Here is a 14,654-nt window from a genome sequence, read left to right as displayed (position 1 = left end):
CTGGTTCAGGAGCARCAAATCCACAGATCTCCTGCACTCAGTAGAGTTTTGAAACATCCAGCCGGAGCAAGGAGGGTGCATGGAAGGGTGCACAAACTCAAAGGCTCAACTCTGAAGTAGAAAAGTGAAGTCTGTTTAACGCATTTAAAACCTGCTCAGACTTCTGAAGATATTCTCAAAGTATCTTCAAACTAGCCAAAATCATATGCTCTAAAGTTACAACTTAAAAAGTAGATTTTTACATAAACGGTATGTCTCAGATTTAAGTTTTATGTATTATGCAAACTTTACATATCTCGCACGTAGAGAAAGCTAGAAATGCAAGTATCACCCTTAAAAGTCTAATATTCCTCTTACACATTGAAAAGACTTTTTAGTGAGCAAACATGCTAAGGCTTCATGCTATTTTTCAACTGAATGGAAATATGAACAAAAAAAACTTTTTCGGCATAAAACTTTAGAAAAGAATTGCTTTAAATCTCAATACTCTCACTGAGTTACAACTCCGGAAAAGATTGTCTTGTTTTGTTGAAAGATACATCTAACTAGCTTTTAAATATGACTGCCACAAAGATTTAAAATCTATACTTGTTAATCCAAAACGCTATTTCTCAATATTTGCATTATAAATAGTGTAACAAAACATGTTCATCAAGTTTTGTTTTCAGTTATTTCAAGGACATGAACAGCAACTGCAGAGTAACTTACAAACTTGGTGATCAACTGAAGATTCCTTAACAAAGCAGTTGCCAAAACCTAATATCCTTATCAATTTTAAACAARCATGTAGGAATTCTAAGAAAGATCATACAGTCTGAAGTTCCAGAACGTTCCAAAAAAAATTATTTTTAAACAGAAATATTAATACCTCTAACTTTTACTCCAAGACTATAAACAAACTGTATTCTGGAATGTTTATATGAAAAAAACATTTTAGAGTTACGCAGGTCACTGGAAACATTCTAAAATGAAAGGCTATAGATGAAATTAAGTTCAGGGAAACCAAAGGCTGACTTTTTTGCGGGTGGGAAGTAGGGCAGGGGGAAGAAGAGGGAGTAAAAGTAGAGACAGAAATCTCTGCTAAGACATTTTTCCAAAGCTTCCCCCCCCCCCCTTTTTTTTTTTTTTTTTTTTTTTTTAAAGTAGAGAACTAAATTACAGTTCATCCCCTTCAGCATGAGTAAGTTCAATACTGCAGGACAGCAAGACTCAGTCAATACAGTTCACTTACAAGGTTAAGCAGGGTCACAAGACAACTCATCAACTCTGTTTCCCAAGTAGATTTTGCTCACTGGCAGAAAACTAACCTCCTTTTAACTTTCAGAGTTATAGGGTTTTTTTTTTGTTGTTGTTTTGTTTTTTTCAACAGTTCTTTCTATCCTTCAGAATTACGAAGTCAGCAGAAATTTATTCAAAATTTCTCTCTATACATAAAAACGACACCTCTTCTTTAGCGACATACAGCTAAGCATCTAGTTTTGTACTGAAAACTGCCAATATAAACATGATCAGATATGAGACCTCTTCATTTTAAAAAAATTATTGCTGAAAAGTTCAGAATAAGACTTCAGATGCTGAAGAATTTATGATTACATACACATGAATTTCCCAGTTACTAACAAAGCTTCCATTAATAGTAGTCATTCTTTCARAATCAAAAATTTTAATGTTACCATGTAAACTTGTTCACAGGTAATATAGATGAGAATTTGTCGATGTGATGGTAGGCATGACTTTTTTTTTAAGACATTGAAAGTTAAAAAAAAGGTATCAGAGAATTTGTCATTTCAATATTATCACCCTGATTTTGGTACTTAAAGAAAAGATTTTGTAAGTTATCAAAAATAGTATTTCAATTTCAATATTAAACTTAAGTATGCACACGGCCTCACAATAATGCCCCCAAATTACTCCCTGTGCCATTATAACCTACGATATAAAGCAATATCCTCCTCCTACTACTGCTGGTTACTGAATTTAAATTAAGCTAAAAGAATGCCTTAACAATTCTAAGTTTCCTTCTTTGGAAATCTATTGACAAAATGCCTCTGACTAGAAAAGCAATTTCACTCAGCCAAACTTGCTTCACTATAGTCTAACCTCCAAGTGGTTGCTCAAGGCAGTTAAAGAAATGCAGCACAGCGAATAATAAACAATTATACAGGCGCTTCATTAGGCAGCAATCTTCAGCGTCTCAGATGCAAGCTGAAAACGTAAGTATAGTCTACAGGGTGATGATGGATCTGCAGTTCAACTACGAACGTGGCGGGCCRAGGGGAGGCAGATGTTTGCTGCTTTGTTCCCCCCTCTCTCTGAGCATGATAACAGTTTGCTAGTACACTTAATAAGCAGTTATATAGATATACTGCCTATGGCAGAGGGACTAAATGACTTACATAATTTCTATACAGTTACAGCCACACAGTTCATAGATTTAGGCAGCCTCTCTGTTGTAAAACACTCCTTAGAGCTTAAGAGTTGGGAAAGGCGGATAGGAAACTGTTTTCACATTGAGAAAAAAAACAAATACACAACATACTAGATTTTTGATTTTTAAGCATTACAGTTGTTTCCAGGAAGCAGATGAATTGCGACTAACTCAATTCAGATGACCAGACTTTAGTTTTGATCACTGCAGAAGTGACTTCTCTCACAATCTGTAGGTTATTTAATATATTAATTAGATTCTTTGAATTCATAGAATTATTCTTTGAATAATTTCATACAACTCATTAAACTCACAGTAAGTTTTTAAGCAAAGGGATTACTTCAATTAAGTGTTTAAAATGTGGATTCAAAAAGCTTTTCAATTTTCAATTCAGAAAGTTTCCAATTTTGTTCCACTTAACTTCAATCTCAATAAATTCATAGTAATGGACTCTATTCACACTTCTTTATGCCAGGTTTCAAAACAGAAATTAGAGGGTCCCACTCTATTCCCTAGTTTCCCAATTCTCAAAACGGCTTCAGCATCTCCCTGCTATCAAATCAAAGCAGAATCTGAAAGAGCCACCAGTTTGAAGCAGCAAGATTAACAAAGAGTAAAGTTGCCTGAAAATCCAGACATCCTCAAACTGATTTGATAGTTATCKTTGTATTTCTTTCCCCAAAGCATTATTGAAAACATGTTCTAACACATCATTTAAAAATTAGAAATATAGCCAATCTGTGCATGACAAACGATACTGAACATCAAGATACAATTCAGATTTACAGTGTGGGCAAGTAATACAAGCAATAACAAAAATGCAGTAGTACAAGCAGTAACAAAATCGCAAAATCTCCTTACCACTTGTTGTGCAATGTTGACATTAGACTGTCCAAATGTTTTTGGCAGGAGCTGTTTTCCAAGCGTATTTACTGTAGAAGGATGAACAGCCACCAGAGAAACAACCCCTAAAAACACACAAAAATAGAAAGCTTCAGGTCAGCCATGTTGTATTAGTTTAGTAATTCCAGTTCCGTAAATACCATCAATTATATTATCTGAACTGCATATAAAGCCAATATAAATATCTATGCATCTGAAGAGAGACATTAAGATTCGTAATATATTCTCCCAAACTTTCTTCTGTGTAAACTTAGAGCTCCACGATCCACTACAATCATGTTTTAATTTTTTATATTCCAGTTTCTCTCTCAAAACATAGAAGTAGAGTCAAAGGTCTCTGATAGAAGGCATAGTCACCTCTTCTTCCCCCATTTCCTCCCTGAGTATTTGAAAACTTTTCCTGCAGCAGTTCAAAAACATGCCCTGTGCCTCAGCATAAGATAGACCTTTCTAAGGCATGTTGGTCTACAAAAAATTAAGAAATTTAGTTAGCACTGGGCTTTCTGTGAGTATATTCCCAACTTTCCTCTTTCTCCTCAGGGTTCCCTCCCAGCTGAAGGCAGGGGATTAAATGACAAGAATCTACAGGAACTCAGTACTTGAGTAAAACACAGGCATCACAGTAAGCCAGCCTAGCACAGAAAGCTGCTATCTTACTGTTCATGAGTCAATCATGCAATATCACAACCATCATTGATGGGTAAGCAAGCCTTAAGATACATAAAACAAATTTAACAACAAAAATATGAAGTCAGCTATTCCTTGCGATTTAGTACTCCATACCAGGGTTAAAAAAAATGGCAACAAGGACCGACTACCAAAAAGACAGAAAGAAAATAACAGCTCAAACAAGCCTTAAAATATTGGAGGCATTCATTAATTTTGCTGTAACACCTGCCATTTGGAAGTATCAGGTCAAAGTGGTGGTTCTTTCCCTCAGACCTCTTTTAAAGAGGCCAAGAGAGCCATGAGGGATGGCATAACTCCTATTCCTCCTTATTTCTTTATCACATTGTCGAACACAGAGACAATAATTAAGTGTTTTTACAATAGTTAAGTCAAGAAGGACCCATATCAGTCCTTGACCCTTACCAATCCTCTTACACGTTCAGGTAGCACACAGAAGGCAGAAAGCAACTCAAAACTTGTTTTTGAAGCTAAGGGAGTGAGTTTAGAAAAACCCTTCCTTTCCAACAGGTGTGCATTTCCCAGCTACCGTTAGTAGTACACTATGACAAACTGACAACTTCACAGAAATTCGGGTAAGATGGTGCAACCTGCCATTTTTCTGTGCATTAACCAATATTCCAGTGCTATTTCAGGGATAGAGCAAACATGTAGCTCATACCACAAGTCGGTTAAACTTTCTTATTCCTTCAAGTATAGCCATCACTATCATTGCCTTTAGTTCTTCCTCTCTGCAGAATGCAGTAAAGTGATAGAAACCCCTCCCGCTATTAGTGCCTCCTCAGCCTCCCAGAAATCAATATATTTTTAATCTCTTCCTCATTGCCTTAAAGGCAAAAGCAGTGATATTACCTATGCTATTGTGTTACTCCTTAAAAACTTTTTATGCAGTCAGCAAAGACAAATGCAAAATCTTGCACCTGGGACAGCATAACTCCATGCAACAGCTGAACACTGCATTTGGCTCTCCYTTCCAAGGTTAAGATTTCTCGTCCATTTGATATTTCATTTTACAGAACCTTTCCATACATTTGTTAGCTCTTGTTASCTGTGCACTTTCTTGTTCCCCTACCTTTTCAGATTTCTTTTTGCAGGGGACAGCGATGCACACATTATTTGTAACAATGGAACGCCAAATGTTACTGTATAACTCTATAACACCTTCTCTACTTTATTCCTTGATCCTTTCTAAATATTTTTTTTAAATTTAATTCGCTTGATCGCCACTAAACAGTGATATCATGCTTTCATAATATAATCTACAACGACTTCAAGTTCTCTTTCCTGAGTTACAATAGCTCACTTAGCGTCCTCATTACATTTGGTTTGGTTTTCACCAATTATTAATCCATAAGAGGACCTTCCCTCCCATTCTGTGACATCTTAGTTTCTTTAAAAGTCTGATTAAGGACCTTGATAAAATTTTTTGGAAGATATTCAAGGGCATTGCCTTGATTAGATAACCCTTATCCATGTATTGTTGACTCTTTCAAAGYATGACTTTGAAAAGGTATAACTTCCCTTTTCCCCCTCCCCCTCTACAAAACCCATGTTAACTCCTCTCATTATCACATTTATCACATGTCTACTAATTCTATCCTTTATGTTTTCAACTAACTTGTCCAAAAGAAGTCAGACTTACTGATCTGTGGTTATCAAAACCCTTTAAAAATTGGTGCAAGATATGTCACTTTCCATCCTTCTGGTACCAGGGCCAATCTAAATTATACACATATCGAGTAAGTAGGACCAAARTATCATTGCTAGGTCCTTTTAGCATTCACAGGTAAATGGTTTCTGGTCAAGGTTATTTCTTATTTTATCATTTTGTCCTAAAACGTCTCCTTATAGCTACACTGCAGACTAAGACAACCTCATAAAGAGAAGCCCTGATCAAGACACTTAGAGACTCCTGACACCTAATAACTCAGCATATGCAGTAGCAGACTTTGTTCTCAAGATATACTTAAAAACAGAAGTTATTCCTTACACTATTGTGCTATTCCTTAAAAACTTTTTATGCAGTCAGCAAAGATAAATGCAAAAATCTTGCACCAGGGACAGAATAACTCTATGCAACAGCTCAGGCCAGGGGCTAAGTGGTTAAGAAGTAGCTCTGCAGGTTAGGATCCAATGGTCCTGCTGGACAAGTTGAACACAAGGAGTACACCCCTATAGGGATAAAGACTTAACATCATACTGGGCCAGATTCGGAAAAGCATATCCAAAAGGCCAAAGGAAGTAATTATTCCTCTCCATCCCAGCACTCTTGAAGCTGCGCTGGATTGTTGTGTTCAGTTTTGGTGCCCACAGACAAGATAGGTATTGAAAAAGAGGATAGTCCAGCAGAAAGGCACCAGGATAGACAKGTACTGGAACACAGGCAATTGAAGTAGAAGCTGAGAGAGTTCAGTGTGTTTCAGCCAGGACAARAGGCAGCTAAGGTGCGTGGGGGTCRGGAATTAATCACTGTCTTCAGCTACCAAAAGTGGAATTTAGAAGATGACAGCACAGCAAAAGGACAAGAAATAACACTCACAAGCTGCCATTGTTTTGATCGGAAGGTTGGACAAGATGGCCTTCAGCCTTACATTATTCAAATAATTCTACTAATATGAATAGTTATCATAGAATCAGTAAGGTTGGAAGGGACCTCYRGAGATCATCTAGTCCAACCTCCCTGCTCAGCMRGGTCRCCTACAGCATGTTAGACAAGGTTGCATCCAGGCGGGCCTTGAAGATCTCCAGAGAAGGAGACTCCACMACCTCTCTGGGCAACCTGTGCCAGTGCTCCGTCACTCTCACAGGGAAGAAATTCCCCCTCACGCTCAGGYGGAACTTCCTGTGGTTCAGTTTCYGCCCATTGCCTCTTGTCCTGTCACATGGGACAACTGAAAAGAGTTTGTCCCTGTCCCCTTGACACCCTCCCTTCAGGTACACATTGATAAGATCCCCCCTCAGTCTTCTCATCTCCAGGCTAAACAGGCCCAGCTCTCGCAGCCGTTCCTCATAGGGCAGGTGCTCCAGCCCTCTGATCATCCTCGTAGCCCTATGCTGGACTCTCTCCAGTAGGTCCATGTCTCTCTCGTCCTGGGGAGCCCAGAACTAGACACAGKACTCRAGATKAGGCCTCCCCAGGGCTGGGGTAGAAGGGCAGGATCACCTCCCTTGGCCTGCTGGCAACACTCTTCCTAATGCAACCCAGGATACCAGTGGCCTTCCTGGCCACAAGGGCACATTGCTGGCTCATGGTCAATCTGACATCCACCAGCACTCCCAGGTCTTTCTCTGCAGAGCTGCTGTCCAGCAGSTCAGYCCCCAGCTTGTACTGGTGCATGGGGTTATTTCTCCCTAGGTGCAGGACTCTGCACTTGCCCTTGTTGAACCTCACAAGGTTCCTCTCCGCCCAGCTCTCCAGTCTGTCCAGGTCTCTCKGAATGGCAGCACAGCCCTCRGGTGTATCAGCCACTCCTCCCAGYTTGGGATCATCAGCAAACTTGCTGAGGAGGCACTCCGTCCCCTCATCCAGGTCATTGATGAAAAAGTTGAACAGGATGGGACCCAGTACTGAGCCCTGGGGGACACCACTCTTGCAAGTAAAATATTAGCATAGAGGGAAGAGTACATACACACTATGCTTTTTTACAGTTTTTAATTTCATGGAAGCGCTCAAACCATCACTGACAATTAAAGGTAACTAAAGAAATTCATGCTGCTGAACCTGCCTGGCTCTATATAGAAATGACACAGTATGTTTATTTTTATGCTACAAACTCTTCTACAAGAAGGTTAAATGCATTTGAAAGAACAGTAACACACAGTTCAGTTCTAACCAAAAAAACAAAAAGTCAACCCCTAAAAGGTAACACACTAAACAGAAAAGCATACTTGCTCAAGAACAGTACTACTGTTACTGATTTAATAAAGTAGTGCTTTTAAAAAGGATAAAATTTTAAACTTGTCCTTCTCAAGTGAATCTTACTRCTTTCTCAATTACCTACTTTTCTACTACACAACAGCATTTTCAATGAGGCCAATAACACACTAGTTTCACAGTCTTTTTAAGGATATAAGAAGAAATAATTTTATTAACTTAGCTTTGCAAGTCAGTGATAGCTTAATTTAGTCAAAGAAATTTTACTATTTTCTTGCTAMTTATTGTTACTTACTTTTACAGCAATTATTGTAATCCAAATAACACTRTACTTGGTGCCATGAGATGGTGTGCACATGTAGCACGTAAAAATTAAAAGCACAAGTTTGCAGATAGTTCCCCCGGCACAAACCTTTCTTCCTTCTCAAAACAAATACATATTAATACAGTTAGTTCCAGCCACTTTTTCTTCCTCCTTCCTTTTCTAAAGAACTAAAGACTTCAAAAAGAGCAGTAAAAGGCCAGGTAAAACACACATAAAAATTATCCCAAGGGATAATTACTATTTAAATTCTCAATTTCCAGCCAATTTGGATGACTTCTTTTGGTAACTCATTTACAATCACTAAACCTCAAAAAAAGCAGAGCTTCACGAGCACAGAGTTACGTAATGCCTCCAAACAGAAGATAATGATACAGATGAGCTCAAGGAGCAATGCTGTGTAAAACTCAAATAGCAGAAGTGTCAGCACAAAAAAAATGGTATTGATCTATCTACAAACTGCTACAGGTAAGTGCTCTTTTCATGGAGAAACATTGTAAACTAATCTCCTTTGGTTACTACTGGCATTTAGGGGAGAATTCTTGGTCTGGACCTTGGCTTGCACGTGAAAATAAACCCAAGAATTTCACAAAGAAGAAAGAATCCCTTATAGAATTTCAGCTATAAAATAGGCCAGTGATACAACCACGTATGATCATTATTTTAAATAATCTGTTAAACGATTTGACATTCCACAAAAAAAAAAAAAAAAAAAGAAAGAAAGAAAGAAAAAAACCCAGCAAATTCCTAGATTATAGAAAGGTCCTCTGCAAAGCAAAGCAATAGCTCTTTGTAAAAACTGATGAAATAGCAGCGACCCTGCACTTCGTGTTTCATATTGCAGAGGCTGGGCTGAGGTATGCCTTGACCCAGGAACAGAAAACCAGCCCACTCTAAGTGCTGTGCCATCTACTGATGCAATCTACCATGCAGGCAGTTTTCTGTACTTGTGAAAGAGAGCACAACAGGAGTGGTGCAACAGCAGAAGTTCACTGAAAAAACAAGTCAGTTTCCTGATAAGGWCATCTCCAGCAAACTTATGCCAGTCTGTTTTCTAGCACAGAGGCAGTATTGTACACAGTGGAGCCAAATTCTGTAATTTTGCAAGCACTTTCTGAATTAGTGTATCCCAACAAGGAACACACAAAATGAGAAAAAGAGTGGTTTGTCAGAACTCTGTCCAGAGGACAGTTTGTAAGTAAGTGCCCTGCATGACTGAAGGTTAGGAGGTAAGCAAAGGGTTATTTTAAGAAAAGTCTACAGAAAATTAATCTCGCAAATGACAATTTGTAGCACAACTGCTTAAAAATACTCTTATGAACGCCACAACTTTTATCTTGATCAAATAAGCTTTGAAACACATGGTTTTTACAGAGCAGATGAAATCTGTCTTGAGGCTTGCGATGCAACTTGAAGGCAGCAATCTTCTTACACTAGTCACAATACAAACCATACATGATGTATGCCTTTGAAAAGATGCTATCAACTACCTGATATAACTCAGAGCTAAGAGAATGCAACTTGAAAAGCCTAATACGTCTCTTTTGGGAGACCAAATAAAGACCAACAAGACTTTCCACGAACAAGATAAAATAACGAGAAATATCCATTTTATAACACAAGGAGTGACATTGGAGATTCCATTGTGATTGTCACTTTTGAGAAGGCCCTATGTCATCTGGAACATTAAATCCCTTTTATTTTGGGAATTAAGAAAATATTAATAGGAATAGAATTTATAAGCAGCCTGAATATCTGTACTGCTTAGAGTCAAATGGATTTTTCTTCTTTTCTGTGAGGAGTGACTAAAGAGATAAAAGGAGGAAGACTGAATTCTACATGAACACAATCAATAAAATTTCTTTACTGTCACCACTTTGTAAAGCWAATACAGACAAAGCTAATTCTGGCTCCAAATCTTTCCATCAAATCAACTGCTTAGAAAAAATGAAAAGACTAAATAATGAAAGCAAATTAGTCACTGACTGCAAAATCTGTCCTGCTTTCCCAAGTGCCATATGCTCCYCCCTCTCAGTAATCTCCTGACAGATCTATCCAAAAAAATTACAAGTTTGGAATCAGAAAGTGACCAAAACCTCTTCCAGGAACATAAAGTGGCTTGAGTCCTTCCGATTTTTGCAGGTTTTTTTCCAACTGAAAAGCTCTGGGTTATCAAATTACATACTTCTCTCAAGGTCTCTGCAAGTCACGGGCCTTACTACAGATAGTGCTATAATGTTCTGAGAGAGTGTGTATTAGACTCTCTGATTTTCAGTCRTGGCCTCTACTTGTCCTCATATCATTAAGTATCCTAGTTAATGAAGTTGCACTTGGATAACACAGACAATGTAGCTGAAAACTCAACAAGTAATTAGTAGGACCTTCCTCCCTAGTGAAGTAAGAGCAAAGCATCTACATCTCCTGGAAACAGAAAGAAAAGCGCACAGTGAAAAGCACTCGGAATTGGAGGCTTATAGCAGCACTCCCTTTCTGTGGCTTCCATTCAAAGCAATATTTTTTTTCCCCCCAAAAAAATGAAAGAAAAAAAAAAAAGGAAGCAGGAATTAGAGATGAGCTTCTTCCATTAATTAAAAGCACTGTTCTATTACCCCATGCACGTGAAAGTTTCAGGTGCCCACTCTCCAACACTCTCTGCTAGCACAGAAACTTCTGCAGCTAACTTCAACTCCAAAAAACTGCCTAATGATGAGGCTATAGGATCTCTTCCTAGAGGTGTTGGGAGCAACAGAAATAAATAAAAAATAATAAAAAAAAAATCCAGATTTTTTAAAAATATAGGAAATCTAATGGAAGCTCATCATGGAGATTTAAAAGTAAGGAAAACAGATTATCTGAGGCTCATTTTTCAATATGACAGTCTCTAGTTCATAAAAATGAAAAATAAGATGTGCYTTTGAGGACTCCAACCAGTGAAACCAAAAAAAGTTCCCTGGAAAGTAGAGGAATAATAGGGTTCAAATCTTCATGCAGTTCAAAGACAGATGTGCGGTCTCTAAAGCAGAGACACAGGTGAGAATGAATCCTGTTTCAGACAGCAGTAAAGCAGAGCCCAGAATATCAGTGATATTCAATATAGGAAATAACACACAGAAATTGAGAATTTCAGAGCTACAGAAAGTTGGTGATGGAAGGTAATCAGGACACAATCAGGTAARTTGAGGAAAGTCCTCAAAGAAATAAAGCTAGGCAGCTTTGGACAAAAGAAATGTCCAGAGGAAACATTCTGAAACAACAAGCTATTATAGCAGCAAAAGTTTTCTATATGAACTATGGGACAAGCTTCCACCTCTTTCTCCATGTCAAAATAGCATCATGGTAGCAGGAAATAGGGTAGTAAAGCCTCAAAACCTTCAAGCTTTCTCAATACAGTGATCAGTTTGGTGCTTGACAACAATCTCTTTCAACTCCAATGCTAGATATAGGTGAAACAGAAATCAAATGCCAACAGTTCCCTCAAGGGCTGTTCAATTATTTTCTGTGTATTTTTCATTACACTATCTACCCCAAAWCACTTAGCCAGAACCACTGCTTTCTTCTAAGTTTAAGAGGAGTTACATACAAGCACAGCTTGATGTTTTCTGAATCAGAAGGGATCAGCTTACCATAAGCTTTGCCAGCACACACAGACCACTGTCTCTAGTGTGTATCAAGTCAAGTAAGAATATCTTTGTTTATTGAGCAAGTTGCATCATCTTGTTAAAACAGCATACTGATACAGCAGTTCCGAGCACTTAACACAAACAGCTTAGACTTTTAGACAATTCCTATCAGTCTTAGATATGACTAATGATACTTTATTCCATCTATTATAAATCAGCATTTCTGACACTGTATTGGAATAACTGTGCAGTCTACCCTTAGCTGAAGGCACTTTTAGTATCATTCCTATTTGAAGCAACAATTCTATTTCCTAACATTGGCTTTAGAAAAATAACAAGTGACTGGAATTCTGAGCTGCAATAACACAGACATTTTATAACCCACATTTAAGCATATAACTACTTGCTAAAGGGAGAATCACAGGCCCTGAGATAGACTTCTACTTCTGTTCCAGAATAACAATTCCAGTCACTGTCAAAAATCATGGTTTGACCTTGCAAAGAAAAACAACAATAAAATTAAACTGCAAAAGTTTATCATATAAATGAAAAGAATAAGAAAGGCAATTTTACAATTAAGCTATGTTGAAATGTAAGAGTCTAAATACACCCCCCAAATTAAACATTTAACTTGAATTTTCAGTTACCAAATCTGAAATGAAAACAAAACTCAAATTATTTATGCCTRTACAATGTAAAACTTTATTTTGAAAGATAAGAGGTGAAAGGGGTTAAAGGTATTTTTATTTTCTGGTTACATACCAATAACGCCACCTACTGGTATGATATGACAGATAATTCAAATTTCCTTGGTATTTTAAATTTTATTTCAGAGATCTAATTTTAGCACAACTTTAAACGCAATTGGTTCTCTTTTCCTTTCCACTCATCTGAGGCCAATCATTTCTTCCACCATATACTCTTCACAAGCAAGAGGCAAGATTAGAAACGAACAGTTTCCTATTTAATACTCAAATATGAATGCTAGTCTGGCTGTAACAATAAAGACCAGAATATAGCAGTTTTCTCTGAAATACAACTTCTCTGCAGAACAAAGCTTTTAAGCCTGTAAAATTCATTGCTAAATCATTCTTAGCAGAAAACAAAAACTCGTGAGGAAGTTTTACTTGTCCAAGTCCTTTTAAAAAATCTTTCCAATTTTCTAATCTCTTAATGTTTTCTGAGCCCAAAAATGAATTCTGATTATAATTATTAGTCAAAGCCCATGTTCAGAGTTGATATGAGTAATTCCAGGTTTAGGCAGTTAGCCAGGTAGATATTCTAAAACAAACCTAGGAGTTGATTAGATTCCCCCCCACACACACACACCAATTCTCCTTATTTTTTCCCCCCAAAGTGGCTTTTTTGAGTTTAAATCCGAAAGTGTTAAAAGAAATAAAAGACAACTGGAATACCCAAATAAGACTGTCCTTTTCTTTTAACTAAGGTATGTAAGAAGTGAACAATTATGATCAAGACACTTCAGAATTTTACTCTACATTTAAACTGCTCTCTTTTTTCTGTTTCGGGTAAAATAATTCCTCCTTCATATTATTACCAGAAACAGAACGGAGATATAAATCACAATTTGGGTTTCTTTAGAACATTGCTTCACTTAATATTTGAAATCCTTATAGCTTGTGATCATAATTTGAGGGTTTATTTGGCTTAAATTTGGCACAATTTCTACAACATCCATCTCCGAATATAGGGTAACAAGCAATGGAAAGGGCCCTGCACAATGTTCTTTCCAGCAATCAAGTCTTCAGGGAAGAAAGGCAACTGGATATTTTGGAATGAGCCAAGGAAACTTGCATTTCTGATTCCAAAAGGATTTAGCTTTCCTTTGCAATGTCACAATTGAAGCTGACAGTAAATATAGCAGTAGAACAAAATAGCAGATATAAAACTAAGTAGTTTTATTACAATACATCAATGAGAGGCCATCAGGATACACAGCTATCTATTGCTGCACATATCACTTGCTACCAGAGTCCTTAGCAAGGCTGCATGCTAGAAAATACCTTGGCACTGCACAGAAATTTGTGGAGCAAACGTGCCACCACCATCTCTTCCTCKCTTCTCAGAATACTCTCTCTGTACATTATAGCACTGCTTTTCTCCTGAACAGGGTTATACCAGAAAACTAACCTGTTGGTTACTCCAAGTACACCAAAACCTTTCCAACTGATGCCTGTATCAGATCAAACACACTAGACCAAATCTGTGGATCTGTGGCATTGAACTCCAACAGACTAGAAGTTCAGATACTATTGGCATTAGCCTCAAAGCAAATACTGTTCTTAAGAGGAAAGTTGTAACAAGGCACAAACAGCTAGTCATGCCTCATGTCCTTAAAAAAGGCAAGGCTTCCAGGACAAATTAGAGATTTTCAACAGGAGCACCCTGAAACCAAACATACTGAAAACTTGTATTACCTCATTCAAGGAATGGCAAATACTTGAATAGTAAAAAAAAAAAAAAAAAAAAAAAAAAAANCTCCTAACTTCTACATCTGTATCAAGACGACAAATCAATTAAATAGTGTATTTTTAAATCCTTCATAAGATCTGGGAATCTATATGTCCTCAGATCAAACAGAGGTTTTTATCACTTGATGTGTCACTGGATGTCACTTTTCTGAGATTTACCTTTGAGAATTAGCCTTGTAGGCTAAATTCTTAGTGGTAAAGGAACAAAAGTAGGCASAGAGAAGCTTCCTCAAGTGAGCAGAGCTAATAGTGTCACCCAAACACAGAGAAAATTTGCAGCTTGCTTGAGTAACTCCAGCTAATGCTGTTTTTCTGTACTTTCACGGCA

General features: G+C 37.5%; 1 protein-coding gene across 3 annotated transcripts in view; it reads right to left on the bottom strand.

Annotated features, from left to right (window-relative positions):
* TFDP1 (transcription factor Dp-1) overlaps positions 1 to 14,654 on the bottom strand; it is a 46,883-nt gene that overhangs the window by 11,396 nt on the left and 20,833 nt on the right. For all 3 annotated transcript variants that reach the window (XM_085320796.1, XM_085320799.1, XM_085320797.1), the window contains exon 4: positions 3,290 to 3,396. In XM_085320796.1, the coding sequence (XP_085176922.1) occupies positions 3,290 to 3,396 (107 nt within the window). The remainder of the gene's footprint in view (positions 1 to 3,289; positions 3,397 to 14,654) is intronic.

This window comes from Rhea americana, unplaced genomic scaffold (assembly GCF_003343005.1).
Source record: "Rhea americana isolate MKP2758 unplaced genomic scaffold, rheAme1 scaffold_66, whole genome shotgun sequence".
NCBI lineage: Eukaryota > Metazoa > Chordata > Aves > Rheiformes > Rheidae > Rhea > Rhea americana.
Note: the sequence above shows the minus strand (reverse complement) of the source record. Positions and strands in the feature narration are given on the sequence as shown.